We start from the raw sequence: 21,155 nt of genomic DNA, 5'->3' as shown, positions 1-21,155 counted from the left end.
AAAGCTCCCTAGAGAAAGAAAGAAAGAAAGAGAGATAGAGAGAGAGTTATTGGACCAAATCTGTTGCATCCTCAAAGCAGGTGCAATTATTTACCCACTGAATCCACTTCATTGGATTCAGCATGTTCCCTTGATCTGAAAGCTGTGAAAATGGCCCTTTAAGTCGGCGCCTGTGTCAACGCTGCTGCATGAACGTTAGGTAACAGTGATAGAAAGCTCGCTAGTCAATCAGAGCCAGCTGGGCTCGGGCTTCTCTGTCACATGTTCAGGCACAACCACTAACAAGGCCGGAAGAGGGAGAAAACGCAGGAAATTCTCAGCATTCCTGACAGGAAGAGATAATCACCCCGTGACCCACAGCGTGGAATAATGCCAGGCTCAGAGAGGGAATATGATCCGCAGCTTAGCTCAAAATTTTTGAGGTGGCCTCCTTTTACTGTAGCTTTAAAAGCACAGAATATAATGTGAGCAACAAGAACACAACACGACATGTTTAAAATATGGTAGAAGGTGGAAGTTTAGCTGTGTCTTGCTTCAGTCAGTTACGGTTTGAAGTGAAGCAACACATTCGGTCCTGTGAGAGGCAAAAATGCTGTGCAGAAAATTTGATAAACCTTGTATATTACAACTTTTATTACATCTAACTGTGTGGCTCTGGCTGTCATTTCTATCGAGACAAAGCTATGCTCAATAAGGTGAATAGAGCTGTGAACAAAAATCAACTTGCAGTTTGTGTAATAACTTCACCACTCAAAACTTTTACTGATCATCTAACTTGTGTTTCTTGTCAGACCTCTTTTTCCCAGTGTCAGCTGTCAACTTCTAAGTATCATGAGTATCGGTGATGGGCAAATACTCAGTAAAAACAACATAACTCAGCCAATTACTCAATTGCAAAAGTAATGTATTACATTACTTTTGTTCCTGAGTCTCGCATGTCAAAGGTAGATTTAAACAGCCTAATTCCATATCATCTTGATTAACTCAGTGCTGAGATTGGAAACGAGACACTGTGCCTCACTACATTCCAGTTTTTGACCAGCTAAGCTTCAAGTGAAGTCCTGTCCTCAACAGTGTTGTGCTAGTTACTGAAAAATAGTAGTTACTAGTAGTTAGGCTACTTCATAAAAAAGTAACCAAAAGTAATGCGTTACTGAGAAAGTAACTATTTCGTTACTTAAAAACGTTTTTCCAATGCTTAATTGATTGAATTCCCCTCTAGGCGTCATTTCAATTCTGTACTGAAAAAACACGTGTTTTTATCTGTAAAATTTTACCATCATCATCATGCTGCATGATGTCAGCATTACAGCAGCAGCATGACCTAACAGAACTGCCAAAAAAAAATCCTGAGGATAGCCTATCTTACTTTGACCGAGTTACATTCAAGAACATGTTTTCAATGACGTAAAGTAAATTCACTCAACTGGTAGGCCTAATTCTTTCCAATCGATCAGCTGTGTTTACCGTTTCAGTCCGTCTGTCTAACTCCAACCCATGGATGTATATTAACCGCTGCTGCTTGATATCAATCGCTCTGGTGCTTGTGTTTGCTCGCTGTGACTCTCTCGGATGCTGCGTTAGCTAATGTTACCTTAGCTCGCCATCATGCACTGCCCTGCCTTGTCCAGTCCTCTTCATGGAGCGTGTTTGATTACGTGTGAGACGCTAGAGGGCGCCAATTCAGTTAAACTTTATTGATCGCTTAAATGTTATGGGAACTGTGTGCCGTTGTAAAATCTCACCAAAAGGAACGGAGTAACGCAGTATTTGGTAACGGAAACTGAACGGAAAGTTACTGAATTTAAAAAAAACAACCAACGCGTTACATTATTAGTTACTAAATAAAGTAACAGCGTTACTAATAACGCGTACCCAACACTGGTCCTCAACTATGGTTAAACTGTTGAAAATGTTGTAAACTTGCTACATTTTCGTTCTTGGACCAAAAACTCTGAAATCTGCCCCCAGACCTGTATTTTAGCTCCGTATCATAAACAAACTGCATTCATGCTAGCACCTCGAAACACGTACCTGAGCAATGCGCGAAACAGGAAGCGGACTGGAATCTACGCTGCCTGCAATTAATGATTATGAACCATGAACGAGGAACGGCAAAGACATCAGCAGGGTCAAAATGCAGAGTTCAACTGGACAAGAGCTGCTGGTAAAGACAACAGGTCAGTTAGGCTTTTATTTCATTATGCGTGTTGTAATCAGGGAAAGGCTGTTAGCATTAGCATCAAGGTCAACATCTCAGTTTGTGCGCTCCCCCGGAGTTTTCAGTTAAACGCGGTCAAGATCGTCTTTAAAATGCGCAATTTTCTGAAATGTAAAACTCCAGCATACATAGGGTTGATGTGAAGCCAAAACATGGCAATGTGTGATTTAAAACGAAAACACAGCAGCATAAACATATCGTATAGCCTACTGTAGGAACTAAAAGCAGACAAAGCTACAGGTTGATAGCTAGCTTCCAAATAGACACAACATTTGGGCAACAAGAAGGTGTAGCTATTTCCTTTGATTGTTGAGGCCAACATGTCCTCTGAACACACTGAATCTCAGTAATAAGTAATTTATTGCCTACCACCTTTCATGACTGATTGTGGAAATCAATCCATGTTGTATTAAACCTACAAATATCTATATTGGTATTGGCAGTCCCTGTTGAGAAGCCGTCCAGCAGCAGTTAGTTGAGCAGCCAGGCAGGTAAAGTGTATTACAGTACCTGGGGGGTATGAAGGTAAATGTGAGAACAGTCCATGTGAAGGTGCCTTTAATAATTCAGATGGAAAACAGGTCGGTTTTAAATGGCGTGGCTGGGTACTTAACATAGACGGAAATAAAACAGCTAGCAGGCAGAGGGATTTCCATGCTGTCGCTGCTGTGTGAATCTACTTCAAACTCAGAAAAAGCCATTATGATATAGAGGCCTAGTGATAAGTTGACATCGTGGCAAGGAGACAGCAACAGCCAAAAATTACATGCTAAAAGCCAGCCAACCCCACAGGCAGCGGGCACAATTTTACACATTATTTGCCTCAGCCTGTCACTGAGATTTTGAGTGAGGGGTGTTTGCATTACAAGTGGAACCAGCTGTCTAGGGCTTATATAACACCATGTGAGATAAAGAAGGTATACTCGGTTGCAGCTAGAAATGAAAAACAAGACTCTACATACATGCATACACCGACAGGTAGTCCACTATTGACCTTGACAACATTCACCAGCAAAGTGAGGAAGGGAAGATGAGGCTGTTTCTGTCCCTGGCTCTCACTAACAACACACAGCAGCAAGGGGGAACACCTTGTTGTGCATTGTGTCAGCAAAATAACACTATACAAGAATCTCTGCAGTAATAGGCTATCTCTCCAGCTCCATTCAGTGATACTATGAAAGCAAATGTTTTCATCTTGTTCTTTTAGACAGATGCTGCAATTAGGCCTACATTAAACCCTTGATAATTACTTTATCAATTAATGCGATTAAATGTCTAAAAATGGTGAAAAATGTTAATCAGAGTTCGGAAAGTATTATCTTCAGATTGTTTGGTCTGACTAACAGTCCAAACCCCAGGAATATCAAAGAAAAGCAATACATCTTCAAATTTGAGGAGCAGCCATTATAGCCTATTTAATATGTTATTAGCCACGTTGCCACCCTAGATCTAGGAATGACAATCTCAGTATCACTCCAATTCTGCACTGAAATATCTCAACTATTGAATACCATGCAGCATATGACGAGTGCCAAAAGGATAAATAATAATGACATTGGTATTCCCTTGACCATTCAGTGCCACCAGCCAACTCAGTAGATTGGCACAAATGTTAATCCGCTGACTTTTCCTGGCACACCAAAAACAGATTTTGTTTGCCACTATTTTGACAGCTGTGAAATTATAATAATACAATTACACTCTTCTGCACATTTGATTTTTGCTAAAATTATAAACTAAGATGGTGAACATGGTAAACATGGATGTTGAACATCAGCCCATTGGCATTGTAAAGTGTAGGCCGCCTGTGCTGCCTCTTGAGGCTGTTAGCATGGCTACTGTATAAACTCTTCTTGTTTTGTGAATGTTTCATTTTATCATTTGCTTAATCTGTACAATGTGAGAAAACAGTGGAAAATGCTCATAATTATGTCCAGTGAGATGATTTCAAGATGCTAATTTTGTTTGCTCAGCGACATAAAACCCAAAGATTATCACATTTGTGAAGCTGGAACCGGGATGTGTTTGAAAAATCTTGCTTAAATCGCATAAATAGTTAGTGGATCAATATTACACACATCTAGCAGATGTTTTTCTTCCAAGTGCTGGCCAGATGCACCAGCTGAGCTACAGTCACCTTGTGCTTTGTTCTTCGACTAATTAGGTAATCATATAATTGTTCCAAAATATCAAAACACTGAATTTTAAAGAATGAGTTATGCCCTCGTTCATCAAGAACAGAGTATTGATCGTTTCCAGACAAGGCAAAATCCCACCAAGAGAGGCGATGATAATTACAACAGATCCGCTTCCAAAACAATATTTACACCAAAGAGCATCTGCTTCACAATACACTTGAACATGTGCCTGTTTACACACACATACACATACACGTGCACGCACATGCACGCACAAACAGTAAATCCAAACAGCTGAATGGAGTTGGGTAACGTCAGATGAGCTGAGCCTGACAGTTCAGCCTGTGTGTGTCCGATGTGGCGAGATCCTTGGTGGGTTATGTGTGAGGCCATCAAGGCAATAATAGCACAGTATGATAAAATAAACTCCCATTAAGCCTCCTTACTTCCCCACGCAGACAGCTGAGGCCGGGGTGAAAATTACAGGCTGTGGAGGTACACTTAGTTCTAGCAGATGCCTTTACTCACACTGACTGACCCTCAGCTGCCCTTCTGGGTTCATTTCCCTACTTAACCAGGAGGATTTATATATACATTTGCATCCTACATGACTTTATGTAACTGACATTCACTCACTCGAACAAGTCAAGGCACAATTTTCAGAGATTTAAGCACATTTACTACTCAGTTGGCACCCATGTCATGGTAGGTACTAATTCTCCTTTGCTGCTGCTGTGAACCTGTCAAAGGGACGTGGGTGGGTCTGCCCCTGTTTTTCAGTCCCGGCCGTATCGCAGCGTAGGCGCTGTGGTGGCAGTGCCAGCCTGCATGCGGCCCCCGGGGGGAGGGGGCGGGGGGGCGACGAGGGCTGCTGCTTCTTGAGCGTTTGGCGAAATGAAGGAGATGACAAGCATGGGGGAATTAACCAACTGAGAGCTCAGGGAGAAATAATGAGGGAGATCTGACTATTCTGCTGGAGTTACGCAACCGGCAGCAACACAGCCCACATTGTTTGGGGCTGTGGCGGTTCATTATTTATATATCTTTTTATATACTCATCTACAACTGTGCGCTCGACGCCAGAGGCAGCGACTGATGGGAAATCCTGCTTTGCCTGTCTGTTGGTTAAAAAAGAAAAACATTGGAAGAATTAATGTCAGATGAAATTAAAGGCCTGTCTTCAGGCCTCACTTGAAGATGGACATGCTTGTACACTTGGTGACCCCAGAGTAAGAGAAGCTATCCATGCAGCTGTAAAACTAGATCCTGGAGGCTGATCCAGTGAGCTGACGGCATTAAAAGGAGTACTCCAACAATTTGTTATTGAGACAGAACAGTAAAAATCAAAACAGCAGAGGCAGAAATATCCCGACTGTAATCCCTCGCATGGGTCAAGCTCCAAATACACTGCTTCCTACATTTCCCACAATGCAACAACTTTTTTTTAAACAACCCCTGTCTGGTAAATGGTAATATCTTTCAATCTCCTCCTCTCGCATACAAATTCGCCCATAAATGTAGCAGGCATCAAAATAACAGTAAATCAGATTAGGGTGTATTAAAATTCTGCTCGCTATGAGTGGAAAGGAAATAAACAAGTAGGTCATATTGTTGTGCATGTGTTGGTGGAAGCATGTGCGTGGCTGGCTTGTGTATTGCTGCTACTGTTTCCCATGCTTCTGTTCACTGAAAGAGGGTTGATCTCTACGCTTCCACACAGAGCATGTCCTACTTTGAGCTCCCTTGAGATTTACAGTTAAACAATATTCACCTTTACCTCTGGAGAGGCAGAAGAAAAAAAATCTCTGTGTGTCTGCCAACATCTGTTCTCCTGTACTTGTGTATTCCTTGCTCGTCGCTTTAAAAATGTATAAGCCTTTTATGCTCTTCTGTCAAATATCTCACAAACTGGCGTGCAGCATAATTCAGGAGGGGTGACAGAAAATCATTATGGACAAAACATGATCTCCCTTTTAGATAGCCAATTACTGATGATGAATGCCAGCCAGAAGAGGGCAAAATATGCAGAAAGGCCATCCCTCTGTCAGAGCCAGACTCAGTACCTGCCTGCAACTCCAGAGACCCACAGATGCTACTGGGACGCTTTCTTCTGCTCTCTCTCCTCCTCCTTCCTTGACCCCTGTCCTTCTCTGATTGTATCGATCTATTTTGACAGAGTCTGTTTGACTGAATGGAGGCTAAATTAATCCTAGCTTGTGGCCTGTCCCAGCCTCTGCTCAACAGTCCCGTCCTGTTAGAGACAGTTTAGAGAGCTAGCTTCAAGGCCGCTGTGGCCATGCGGCATGGCGGTCTTTTAGCTCCAAAGGAATTGTGGCTTTTGGAGCATTAATAATGGTCTTCACTTATTCCCAGCGACTGAATACCAATGTGTCAAGATATACGGGGAAGCTAGGGTGATGTAATTCCGCAACAATACTGTCGCGCATATAAACAATGCATCTAAAGCTAAGCACGACAAGCATGTACCAGAAGAACTGAAGTGTCAGTTGTCTTCAGTAGTCAATCAGGAGAGTTTTGACGACTTGAGAGTCACTGATGGCTGCAGTCAATCAAACCGAAAGCTGAAATTGGATACAAGACAATACCCCCGTCTGCTCGGGTTCATTTGAGTTAAACATCTATAGAGTTTCTCTGTTATATTTTCTCATTCAAATCAATTCAAACAACATTATCCCAGTGCAATCACAATCAGTCGCTGCGCTGTTCAGGATGGAGGCCAACTGGACAGAGAATCATTTTATGTAGAATTTGCACAAAAACGTTGCCGCAACAGTCTCTTCATTTTCATTTACAAACAAGCAACGAAAACACAGCGAGCTCCACTTAAGACCAGGTTTGAATAGAAACTGCCAAACACACAATACAAAGCACACACAGACCTACAGTAAAAAAAAGACCCTGAAAAACCCAAATGCTGTTGTGCAGCAGAATCAACTAAAGGATAAAATACTTGCAGAATACAGAGAAATGCTGAGTTTTTGATGTGCCGCCTACAGCTAGAAACAAGGCAATCAAAAGGCATTATAACAGAAGAGGAAGAAAATATATAGGTCAACTATGTATAAGGATTTTTCATTTTAAAACACACAAAATGTCACAATTGTATCTTAAAAAACATACTATGTAATTGTATGTACAAGTTATACTTGAAGTGAGCACATACTACATTTGAAATTGAAATGTATTTCTTCATGAAATCCATTTGTTATATGGATTACAGCTCAAAAGCAAAGAAACAAAAGACAGAAACTAACAAAATACAGATCGTCTGTTTACTCTAATGTAGTCCAATCCATCATCATCTTGTAACACAGGAATGAAACTCGTGGTATGAACAGTATGAACAGGAATAGAAACAGGAACGTGTTCTTCTGTGACCCTCAGGACCGACAGTACTTTCTCTGACAAAGAACATGACAGTTCAATAACAAAAACACAATTATGAAATAAGTAAGATAAAAATAATGTTTGAAACAAAATTATTCGACATGGTAGAGTCAGTGGTGCTGGGATGTATTTTGCCTGTATACACATTTTTATTATCAAATCGTTTTCTAGGGTTAACTGATAAGACTTGATGCATTACAGATTAACTTCCATTAAGTAACCAGCTGCAACATTAAAATGCTACTTACATAATGATAATGCATTATTTATATAATGATATAACACTGACAGTCACTCTGCTGCGAAATTACTTAAGATTTTGAATGCAGAATTTTTAGTTAGTGTCACCAGCGTTGAAAGCATGTTTCACTTTAAGATGTTCTCAGGTCAGACCCACAGGGAGATTATTACGGAGTTCAGGTCCCTTAGTATAGATTGTAGCCCAGTATCTGAGGATCGGAGGGCTCTGCTGAAGACATACTGGCAGCATATCAACCATACACGCTGTGACAAGATGCACAAGAAGTAAAAGGTTGTGAACGGTCTATTTTAAACTGGAAGCCAGTGCTTGGACTTCAGAGCAGCAGCAGTGGGAGCCCTCTTTTCCCAGTTAACTGCATTCTGAGTGAGGGCTTAAGTATTCACAGTCAGCTAGTGTAGGAGTGAAGAAAGAGTCATCCCACACTGTTTTCCCCTGTGGCCTCTCCGAGGACGGATTGCAGTGCGATTGCATCTACTTCATAGTGCCTCACAATCCATAGATCAACATGCTGCCTCCTAATTAAGGGCCACTTTGCTCATTTTTAACTTCAAACTTGTGAGTGGATGTGAAAATCTGACATAAATCTTCCTGATGCACTCTGTGTCAAAAGCGATAACCCTTATTGGTTCTGGAAACACCCTCATTACACCTTATTTAAAACAAAAAAAAAGTGGACATCTTGGGCTACGTTGTCAGAATCAACATCTACCACTAAGGAAATGCACAAGAGAGAGGGAGAAATATAAAGGACTGCTATTTTGCCAGCTTCCTCATATCAATATAGTTATATTCCAAGGATCATTTTATTATTTAAAATGATGCACAGTGGGTAAGCATCTAGTTTTATAATTTTTGTCCAAAAATATAACAACATAAACCCTTATAGTTAGAATAAAGATTGAAAATGTGGTAATTAGTTTATCTGGCTCAGTTTTTTGTTTTCTATGTTTCTCATGCAAATGAGATTAAATGTTAAATTTGTGCACAGCAGAGTAGGTGGCCAGATTTCTTTTTCTCAGAGCAAATCCAATGCTATAAGCTAAATGTCTCTTGGCTGTAACTTCTTGCTTGTTGTTTGTGTTAAGCGTGTTTCCCCCAAATGTCCACGCAGTCCTTTAATTACGATCTAAATTCAGTGTTGGTGAAAAACAAATAGCTTTGCTGACATAAACACCAGCAGCATGTTATGGACTTTTCTCTTGACAATATCTTATAAATTGCTCAAAGCTAACACTTTTGGTTAAATTTGCAACACTGCATTAAATACAACATCATTAAGGAAGATGTGAACATAAACTGTGATTTTAGGCCTTATTTCCAAGTCAAAACAAGTGATTGATACATCAACAGACACCTCAGGGATCCACTATTGGTGATTGACTGTTTATGAGCTCATGCATAATGTGAAATTCAGTGCTGGCAAGTTCACTGTGGTTACTCACAATGCCAAACAAGCTCTGCACAGAGCAACAATAACACAAAGTTTCTACAACAAAGCATTTATTTTCTACTTACAGCTGTAAAAACACTACATGATTTCTTGCTCTGGGCTTGAATGAATGTTAAAGACTATAAATTAATACAATCCCCCAAGTTCCACTTCAGCCATGTCCATGCACACACTAAGGCGGGGTCGATCCCGCACATACAGTTAACAAGCTTATCAGTCAAGGGGCTTAGGCTTGGAAGAAAAACATTCAACTTTTCCCAATCAGCTGCCCAGTATGGTCTTGGACTGAAGTAATGAAGATGTGCTGGGAAACATCTAACACTCCAACACTTCCCTGGAGGTGCAGATAATCAGCTTTTCTGAGCAACATTGGCTGAAATAGGCTCATAAATCTGTAATAAGGACCTGCACTTCAGAGCACTGAGTCGAGCTTTTCTCTCCCTCTTTCTCTCAGTCAAAATGGTGCCCTGAATATTGACTTCACTGTATGTATGCACAACAGCAATCCGATGCGATTCTCACGAGAGGTGGGCTGCTGGAGAGTGACGTATTTTATCCCCCCGACATATATCAAAGAAACCTATGTCACCTTTGACCACGTAAAAGGTTGTTGTCCTCTTTTAGCCCACACTTTGAGTACGGTCGTGACAGAAAAGTGCTGTACACAGCAGAGTGGCAACTTGTGCCAGGGACTCCAAGGCAGCCAAGACTCACAGTAGCTCTCCTCGCTCACTGTGCTTAGCACACCCCTGCAGGTGTGGTCCACACATCGTAAACACTTTATTAATGTACAGCAGCGAGTTCCAGGAATAACCACAAAAGCCAAGTGTGTATATACTCATAGGCCTTTCTCCAGATTAATATTAACTTAGAGCTTCAGCATTTTTTTCTCCTTCCTTTTCTTTTTTTCTTCACATTTTTCATATGGCAGTTGAAAGATTTTCTAACCAACATGCCTTCGAGGGAATCATAAACATCAGTGTCTGCTGCTCCTCCTTGTCTATACATCTCATCACCATAAGAGACGTTCACATGCGGTAGGACAGGTAGAGTACATTGACCGCAGGGTTTTGAAAAGGCTGAAGGTTAATGGGCTCGGTAAAATCTACAGTTTAGTGTCCACACTGTTGTTGCAGCCTTGAGCTGCCACAGGAGTAATGACAGAGGAGAATGACATTATGTCTGTTCAGGAGAATGTACAGTATATTACTCTGCCTCAGCCAGGAAAACCAAACATGCAATCAAAAAAATTGAATGTGTGTTTCTTGTTCTTCCCCAAAAAGGGATTTTAAGAAAGCAAACAGTTATTCCACAGACTCTAGGGAAAATTCAACAGATATTATTCAGCCATGAGGAAGAAGTAAAACACACTGCTTTATCCCTGTGCGACATTGGAGCAGATTCATAGAATAAGGCGCAGAATAATGAGCCTGGCGATATTCTATAGTTTTCTTATATTTTTCTTATTGTCAGTAAATCCCCTGAAAAGCCAAAAAGCACCCCACTCACCAAGTAGCCTATTGCCTGTGTACCCAGAGCCAACATGGATCCTCATTATCATGAACACAGGCACTGTATTTTATTTTGAATCAGTCCACATTTACCACTCTTATGTTGTAAATATTTACAAGATTACCTAATAGGTATTAATCCACGCCTGAAAATAGTCTCCAACCAATGCACAGTTTGGTTTTGCTTTGGTAATGTTTGCGAAGAACGACAGTGTCCAGCTGTTTGTGGGATATAACTGAGCCTTTTTAAATTGAATACATGTTTGTGAGACATTTTAAAAGAATTTGGTAGGAACCAGTCAGCTTGAGGCTGAGTGCCACAGACAGGGTAGGGAGGATGGGCAAACACATTCCTGGTTTTGGACTTTTCATGGCATTTGTTGACTAAGAAAATGTACCTCAAACCTTTCTTTCAATTACTTTGCTAAGGAAGACAAACTGGAAATAAAATCAGTAATATGTTACAGTCCACATTTTGTAGTCTTAATAAAAATCACCGATAGTATAATCACCATTTAACCCAACGCTTGCAGCTGTATGTGTTTGTCTAAGTGTCATCAGTCTCCCAGCAGGAGTGAAGAGCTAAACTGAGATTTGAGGTAATCTGATTAAGGTAAACAGCTTGTCCATTGATACCTGCTGGACTGTGAAGTCATCAGAGCAAAGCCTAACCGATTTGTGAAGCGAGAAGGAGGCTGGCCAGCCTCTGACTCCCTGTGCGTTGTTAGTCCATCCATTACATTTCATTGCATCAGACCCTGAAAAGTAAACGGCTGCCAAATGAAACGCCTAATTTGGATTTGGAGAAAAAGAAACGCTGTTTTCTCAGCCTCCAATGTCAGTGCTGGTTTCTGTGAAGTATAGAGCTTTAAATTAGAACAACGCTGCTGTTTTATATTTCTTTATCCTGAATGTATTCGCAATTATCTATCATAAAAGACAAATTCAAAGCTCTGCAGTGCAAACACAGTCTTGTCAAACTTCAACGTAACATGGATGACTATGTACCACGTGCTCTGTCTGAAGAAGGAAACCACCCACATTATGTTTCTAACCCTCACCTCATTTAACATAATCCATAATGCATTAAATATAATCTCCACCTGACCGAATATCTAAAAATCTTGGCTCTAATGAGTTACTACGTCTTTGCTTGGAATGAAACTGATAGGTCTCCGAAAATAGCCTGCCAGTGTTCTGAAATATTCAGTGTGTGTGTGTGTGTGTGTGTGTGTGTGTGTGGGATCATTTGTGGCTTCGGTGCAGCTCGAGCAGGTCACAGGGTAACTGTCCTGGACAACAAGTGCTGTTTGTTGTCTGCTTTGACAGAGGCAGTAGTGAAGGGCAGGGACTCCATTCAGGAAGCTCCCTAGTGATACTGTGTGTGTGTGTGTGTGTGTGTGTCCCAGCAGCCTTTGTGGGAGCCTGTCTCTCTGTGCGTGTGTTTGTGTGTCGACTTGCTCTGGTCAGAGACTGAGCCTGGATTTTATCCTGCCAGATTAATTGTCAGATTCCAGATCATCTGGGATTTACTGTTCAAGACAAGCAGGATGTCGCAGACAAGAAAGTGTGGGAATTCTGTGCGAGCGATTAAGCAATGTGCTAAAAAAGGAAAAAGGCAACAGCTCTGATTTTCTTCTAACAAATTTCCTGGGTGATATTACTCCTCTCTGTTGTGCTGCAGACGGACGAGGCAGGATATTTGCTTTTTTTCCCCTGTTTTTAAATACTTGATCTGATGAGGGGAAAAAACAATTATTCTCTTTGCCTTGATGATGCAGGTTCATTATTGATACTAATAATATTCCATAATTTGAACTACATTTGTGACCAATTACTTATCAAAGCAAACAAATCCAGATTATTACTTCATTTCATGACCACTAGCTGGGAGGTCAGTGAGTCAGAGTGGCTCATGTTTGTCAGTGCTGCTCAGTGGAGGGTGATGCAGGAAGGTGACCTTTCCTCCCACAGAGCGCTGGGCGTTAGCAGGAAGTTGTGGTCCCTCTGGCCTCCAAGCCCCCCGGGTTCTGGGGGAATAACGGGGCCCTGAGCTCCAAACAGCCATGCCCTCCTGCCGTGACTTCCTATAGGACACCTGCATGTCCACACACTTGTAGATAAAACACCCCACAGCCTGATTTTCTTGCCCGGACATGAGACATATGCTCCGTGCACTCCAATCAAAATGGAAATGAGTTAAATATGCAGGAGTTTCCTCTGTATTTAGAGTTCAAAAAAGTGTCACAGCCCTGCACAGACCAACGAAAACCCCTCTCAACATTAATGGAAACTGAAAAGCTCCTGACTCATGAGGGGGATTTGTCATTGATGTCATCACCACATGGTTAGTGGCGACTCTTGTGCAAAACAACAGAGAGAAAATGTGTTTTCGTTCAGCCCCTGTAATCTGTAGAGCAGCTGTCGAGCTGTTGTTTTCAGGCACTTTTTGCGCAGCTGGAAGTGGACATTTCCAACAGGGTGCCTATATATTCTCAGCAATATGATAACAACTGTTTTATTAGCACCAAGCTCTGCACAAAGGAGCAGACGATACCGATAAACAGTACAGTTTTCGTGCAACACCTATCCTATCATGCTTCTATTCTAAAATGGACAAACTGTGCAAAATGGATCTGTGTGTATCAAATGTTTTTCATAAACGTGCAAAGACAGCTTGTACAAAACAGATAAATGGACTCCCTCATGCACAGTTATATCTTCCTCTTCAAATTCTTTTGTTAAAATTTGGATATTTTTTGTTACAATAGCCAAACTGCTGATTTGCCCTTTAGCTGGGATTTGTTATTGGTAGTATACCAGGCATTTTACAGTGTCAGTGATGCATACAGGGATGTCGCTAGTGCAAGGGAAAACGAGTAGAGTACCCGCCCCCTGTAGTAAACCCACCTCACTCTACACAGATAAGAAAATATCACATGTTTTAAGTCGGAAAATGTTGAAGATTTAAAAAATCTGGTCTTGAAAGGCTTCAAAACAAAGCTCCTGGTATATAAAGTTACTGTGCAGCCACAATATAGTATTTACTAGAGGCAGCCTGGGCTGAGGGCTCTAGCTGGCTCTTAATGTTTCTCTGCTTCAGCTGAACAATGGAGGTTTTCCGTCGATACTCTCTGGTTTGCTGTTGCAGTCCGGAGCCCATAGTCTCCTCTCTGCACTGAGCTGCAGCAGATCAGACTGGGACCGAGCAGCGTAAAAATGTACGGCTGCACCAAAATAGATGGAAATCAAAATCTCCAGGCATGTGAGAAATTAGAATAACAACAACCGTGTGTATGTGACATTTGCAGTTGTTTCTGCGCGCCTTACCTTTATCTTGACTTGAAGAAATGCTCTCCTCCTCTTTCGGATTTGCAACCTGTGTTATTATGGACGTGTTGTCCATGGAAACGAGATGTTATGCACCTTCGGCTACACCGTTTTATTCCTTGGTAAACATTACCAAGTGTACTACAGTCCCCTGGCTGTGCACAGGCTGCTAGAGCGTCCGCTGTTTGCAGCATTAAAATCCCATTTTATTCGAAGCATGCAAGTCCCATTTCTCTCCCGCCCCCCACCGGAGCTTTTACAAACAAGACGAAATGTCAGCGGGGGAAAGCGGCCACAGCGCGTCCAGCAACATCTGAGGTGACAGTCCGACGTGCAGGAGACAAACAAAGCGTCAGTCCTGCATTGAAGCCGTGGTGTGTGTCCGCTGTGGCTGTTGCAGGCAGCATAGCCCCCGCCTTCTGCTGCTGCTGCTGCTGCTGCTGCTGCTGCTGCTGCTACTGTACGCTCCGGCTCCACTCCACTCACTACAATATCAACTGCGTGATACGGTTACACTGTTTACCCGGAGATGGCGACCGTCCTCCTGCCACAGAGCCAGGCAAAGGCAAGGCAAGGCAAAGCAAGGCGAGGCGAGCTCTCTCTACAACAACAACACGCCTTCAACATTTCTGTTATCCCTCTCAGTCCTCCTGACTGGAAAACCTCAGTCCGCCCACCACCACCACCACCACTCACTCCTATGTTGATGTTGTTTCCACTGCTTTTAAGCTGGGGTACAGCTTTTTTTTCTCACACACATAGCCTTACTGAAAAATAATTCAAAGCACAATTAAGTATAGGCCCATGCTTACAGATTCTTCTAAATAGACATTGTACAATTATAATCTAGAAAGTATTGCAAGTATTTGTGGAACTCCACCCTCACTAACCCCCTCGCCCCTCCTTACATAAATAGGATCTCACCATTGTTTAAGTGTTGTTTCAAGACCTTTCTATCCTGATAGAGTTGTAACAAGCCCTGTAATTTCATGATGATTATTTCTTGTCTATGAAAAACGTCAAAAAAAATTGACCCAGAATTTAAAGATGAGCTATAATGTGACATTTTATTATGATTAGAGAATATAGAAGATATTATGAAGCAACACAGGGCATAAAATGGATGCCTTGTTTACTGTATAGCATCCACACACAGCGGCAGATCTAATCAAATGATTTATTCTGACAGATTTTAAATCATCTCCTGAAAAAACATTAAATCCAAATTTCTAAAATATACACACAGTAGGCTATATTGTTGTATTCTGGTAAAAGTAAATTTTGCCCAGGCCACTAGGATGACATCAGTCACATTATTTTCGCAGATTTCACATAACTCAACTAGAGCCACAGAAGACCTTAAAAGCTGTTTTTTCATTGCTAGTTTTTTTTTTCTGTCATTAATAATCTTTTCTGCTTGTAAAATCAGTGGAGTGCCCCTTTTACTCTGAGGGTTACATCATATTGGCCAGCCCCTCTCCCTTTATCTGATATCCTCCTGTGCACCAGAGACCTACACCCTCCACATGCACTGATAAACAAATATTATTCATGCTATTTCAGCCTCAGTGGACCGTAGAATAACAACAAGGGAGATAAAGTGGTTTTCTGGTCCACTGCCAACAGTGACGTGTCTGAGCGTTCGTCCCTCTTCACCTTCGCTGTCACTTTAATGGAGCAGAGGCCCACACAGCCCTAAATGACCCCACCTGAGAGACAAGTGTATGATGGCATATGGACAGGAGGGAAACAGCAGTAAGGGCAAGCTGTCATCTGTTGATGCTGCTCGTAATTAGTATGTAATCTCCCAGTTCATATGATGCACCCGGTCTGTGTGGGTCAGTAAGGCTAGATGGTTGTCAGATCATTTTGTCTGGTTATCTTTGTGCCTCACAACCATGAAAATAAACATGTTTTTAATTTTTTTTAATTTTTTTTTATATTAATATCAATAACCGTTTTGACATCTCTTTCCAGGCATGCACTGGTCCTCATCAGTGTTGGCTATGTCAGTTTATGAATCCTGTTAATGCTAATGCAAATACCAAGGTTTGTAGTGGTCAGGGCACCAAGTTAAAGTTCAAGGTGCTAAAATAGTTTTGTTGCAAAAAGTCAGTGTTAGGAGAATCAGAAAAACACATTTTATTAAAGCAGAAGTAAGCGATCCGGTCATTTTGGCTAACTTCTTGTCAGCTGATGGAGGTAGCAGCCCCTGCCCTCGTCATGGATCTATTGGTCCTCGTCCCTACGTCACCACATTCACACGCATCCCTTGGCTGCACACACAGCCCTTCATGCCGTTCTCTCTCCTCATTAGATAAAGCTTGTAGGATACAAGGAAGTATACAAGAAGTCTCCTCGGCTTACAGCAGAGCAGAGTGACTGACAGACCCGTGTTTCAGACCAAACACTCATGTAAGTGATTGCTGTCAGAAGATATAACTATTTAAGACTTAATATTAACACAAATATTCCGCTTACTTCTGCTTTAATTTAATTAAGTAGTTTAATTGGGTTGTTGCTTTTTTTTTCTTAATTAATGTGAAGTCACATACCTACTGTGTGCATCTTACTGTGGTTCTGTTTTGAATCCTGTTATGTTGTCTACAGAAAGTTTAGGTAATTAATCAAATGATTTGTTATTTCCCAGTGCAGTTGAATCTTGTATTTGCTCTTTACCTTTTTTCAACATATGATGCCTGAGTTAAAGCATCTGATTAGTATGAAGTAGTGAAATGTTGCAAACTGCCTTTGTTTTGCTCTAGTGTCCCCTGAGCTGTTTTTGTAGATTGAACCCACAGTCATCTGTAAATTCATGATAACATGCAGAGTCAGACTATAATTGCTGCTTGATCAAGTTAGCAAAGCCATGAGTCATTTTGACCTAACCTGTCTTCTTCAGATGACGTGCACACTGGGACTGATCACTGGTCAGGAGGATGATGCCAACTGCTACACCTGTGGACACTACATCATCGGCAACAAGATAACTGACCTGGTGCTGGACTCAAACCACATGTTGGTGAGTCACAGAGAAGTAGATTCTTGATGGACATAGCAGATAAATGACAGAGGTGCATATACTATACTGTTTACCTTTCCACAAACAGAGGGCACCAACTCATTATCCATATTACTCCTGATCTTTATATGCTATATTTATATCTGACATGACTTTGCCATGTCAGTGTGCAGTGTCTTTTGTTCTCAAGTAATTTTCTATTACTATGTTTTAATTGTTATTGAGTCACTCAAAAAGGTTGAGAACCACTCTAAATTGTTTTTCTGCAACACTCATACAGATATACAACATCTGTCCATGTAAAACTGAGTCCTTCAAAAAAAAAAATCTAAGTACACAATTGAAAAAAAAGGTTTTTTTCCTCATTTTTATTCCACTTGAACTTGATGAAAAACTGAAGTAATTTGCTGAGCTCCCGAAAATTTTGGTGTCAAAGAGCTTGCGATGAGTCGACACTGTTACACTTGTCTCGTGAATGAAACAAACAAAGAAATTATTTTTGAATCACAGAAGTCTCCATAGCAAAACATGCATTATTAGGCCATGGCGTGTGAATAGTGTTGACATGGTATTATCATCATCAACAAACTGTCATATACAGTATATTTCACATATCATGTCTATAATCATAGGCCATATGGGGACAGTAGTCTAATAGTGAATATATATGGTAGCCTATATAAATTGTGGCGGAGTAAAAGTAGGGAAATCATAACTTACTGTAACTGAAATACAGAACGGACTTGGTTACTTTGCACCACAGTCAAAATGAATCCTGCCTCCATAAATCAATATTGTAAATGTGATTGGCTTTGGCTTTGCTGTTTCTTGCTAACATGTGAGAGGCTGGAGCTACATCTGACTTTAAGAAGCCCCAGAGCTCCATCAACCAGATGTGTATGAAGGCTAGAGAGATACACAATATCCTTATATTAACAGACCAAGTCTCATATTGATTCAGTGAGAGACAGGGGCAGAAATAACCAACACCTGAAAGTGTCTCTGTCACAATGTTTACAATAATGTATGTATGTATGTAACTGACACCACAACATCTCTGAGCCACTTTGCACAATCACAGTCTCATCACTTGACAGTCAGTGTCAGGTTTCTGTGTGTGAAGACGACATGGCCTCTTGAAATCTGATGACACTGAACATGTGTTTAACCACAGCTTAGTCACTTTACATAGATAAGATGAGTTTTCATTCACAGGGAAGGAGGAGAAAGATTTCTTATGTCAAAAAATGTGTCAGAAACTGCAACAGCAATGTTTAGCATCATTCAGACTGTACTGTACAGACCAGCACATATTTTTATGAGGAGCATTAGAGATTTAATGGTACACATGACAACACATTGTTCCAGAAACACAGAATAACAGTCATATAACATTGCCTACCTCATAGGACACAAATGGTCATCTATAAATAACAAACATGACAATAGTTCCAGACATTTATGGTAAGTGAGACCCATATTTTATATTAGAAAGTGGGACCACAATAACTTGAATTTGTACTGTAAGCATTTTCCTTCATGTAAATATTACATGGAGTTATTTCTTTCTCCCGCTTGTCTGCAAAATGTTACATCATAGTGTCTCATCATTAATTTTAAAAAGCTATCAATTTAGTTAAACCCTGAAGTCCATGGTGTTTTGTGGTTGTAGTATTGCTGCTGTTAGACTGAGCACAGAGCATATGAGTTTATTTACTCCAGGGCTACAGGGCAAAAAAACACTTCATCACTGTTTTTGTGATAGAGGGTGTGGCGAGGGTCAAAAGGGACAGGGAAGATGTGCACATAACGTACGAAGAACAACCTTAAGACCAGAAACCAAACACCAGAGTATTCACTTCTTGATCATCGACATCAAACACTGTTGGCCTCTGACATTTCACTCATCGAGGGAATTGAACGGCACTGCCCTCCAGCAGCGTGTTCCTGTTGATGAATAATTAAAATAAATATGGTCTTGATATTAACTTTGATAGGACACAGATGATCTTTTTTTCACTGCTTTCAAATACATCTGGTGTGCTGTCAAGATTGTGGGTGCTTGAATGTTTTATGAACGTGGGTGTAGTTCAGTTTGCAATCGCATAATCCTCTCTCCCTCTCTGCATGGGCCTCTCTCACTTGATTTCCTGAAGCTGTTAAACACAGCCAAACAATGACATGGTGGGGGCTTGTAAAGAGACACGGTTCAGTTCAGGAGGGTACGATAGTCTCCTGTCCAAAAGTTTGAAGAGGCCTGGACATAAATTAAAGAACACAAACAATAAAAAAGTAACGAGACAAGCAAAAAACATGGGAAAAGGAGGGTCTGACTTGCTTGCTTTTCCTTTTGACCAAGCTGATAGCCAACAGCTGTTACAAAAGTACACTGGATTAACGGACACTGCATTGATTACAGACTTAAAATGCAACCCTTTAAAGCTTAGAAATACATCTAAACCTGATAAAACTGTCACAGTCCATTTCACTTTTAGAGTTGAAGAGCTCCCTCAGACCACTCTTTGCACAAAATAATCTCAGTAAAATGTTGTGCTTGGACATTTTAGTGTTGATGTTTTTGTGGGTTTTCTTCCATCCAAACAAACAACGATTAGTTTTCTTGTGGCGCCACCTTGTGGATTACCATCCCTATAAACTACTATAGTCATTTATATGAAGCTTTTATTGAACTATTTTGAATTTTGACACATTTAGAAAGATTCAGTAACATACATTGAGTTGTGAGTTTATTAGCTGTACCTATAGCACACACAATTTACAGTCCCCAATCATCATGGAGCTGAATCAGCATCTCTCTAAAACCCTCTCACCAAGCAAAAACTGTAAATCATATAACATATAACTATTAATAGCTCATAGATTTACTTATACATCATCTGTACAATGAAAAATAGCACATTTAGCCAGGTTTTGGACATCGGAGATCCGTGGGATTTGCAGAGTCAGTCAACAATCAAACATGACAACCTGAGCTCAAGGCTGTTTGCTGTCAAGTAGCTCACAAACCAACTTTAACATCTTGGTTTCAACAGAGTAGGAACTGACTGAAAAGAGCTTAACAAACTCAGTCAGACATCACCAATTGAATAGAAACTGTATCTGTCAGTGATGGATATAAAAATGATTGAAACAATAAAGATCACATCTTGTCATTACGTTGTAAAATCAGGACAGGTTTTTAATAAGGTTCAGCTCATTAGATTTGTTCCCTGGGGATTCATGGATTCTCTGGGATTTATCCTGTGGAAAGATTGATTGACAGTCTTTACCAAAGTGCAATTCTGGTAAAGGAATCAGACAGAACAGATATCACAGGATGGGTTATATTACTGCAGCTTCACTGATGTCTGAGGCTTTATGTGAAGTCCTTATTAAATCTGCTTCACAGCTGCTCCAACATAACAGGAGTCTGAAAGCCCCAAAATATTTCATCTTTTGTTTCCTTGCAGACTTCTTAAGATGTGTCTCCTATGTGGTTTTCTGAACACACAAAGAGAAAATCAAAGTTTTAAAAATCAATGATGTCTTTAGGTTGAATGATTTGCTTAAATCCAGTTGGTTCAGAGGGTATCAAACTTTAAACACTGAATTGCAGGAGTTGATAGGGTGTCTCGGTACTTTCTCTTCCTCCAAGATGTAAAAAAATATAATAGTTAAAAAGCCTAGTTGTGTCATATATTGAAAACCACATATTGCAGTGATCGAGGTGAGTTCACTCACTAAATAAACTTATCTGGGACCAAAAAATAAGACTCTTTTGCTTTCCATTGTCTCTGATTTAATGACCTCTTT

General features: G+C 40.7%; 1 protein-coding gene across 2 annotated transcripts in view; it reads right to left on the bottom strand.

The window, feature by feature from the left end:
* ctdspla (CTD (carboxy-terminal domain, RNA polymerase II, polypeptide A) small phosphatase-like a) overlaps positions 1-14,812 on the bottom strand; it is a 31,498-nt gene extending 16,686 nt beyond the window's left edge. For both annotated transcript variants that reach the window (XM_085763225.1, XM_085763226.1), the window contains exon 1: positions 14,321-14,812. In XM_085763225.1, the coding sequence (XP_085619351.1) occupies positions 14,321-14,396 (76 nt within the window). In that variant the 5' untranslated portion in view covers positions 14,397-14,812. The remainder of the gene's footprint in view (positions 1-14,320) is intronic.
* Between the last annotated feature and the right edge of the window lie 6,343 nt (positions 14,813-21,155).

The sequence above is a fragment of the Trachurus japonicus genome, chromosome 20 (genome assembly GCF_045865225.1).
Source record: "Trachurus japonicus isolate A0001 chromosome 20, Traja_1.0".
Classification (NCBI taxonomy): domain Eukaryota; kingdom Metazoa; phylum Chordata; class Actinopteri; order Carangiformes; family Carangidae; genus Trachurus; species Trachurus japonicus.
This window is presented reverse-complemented; position numbering and strand designations above follow the sequence as displayed.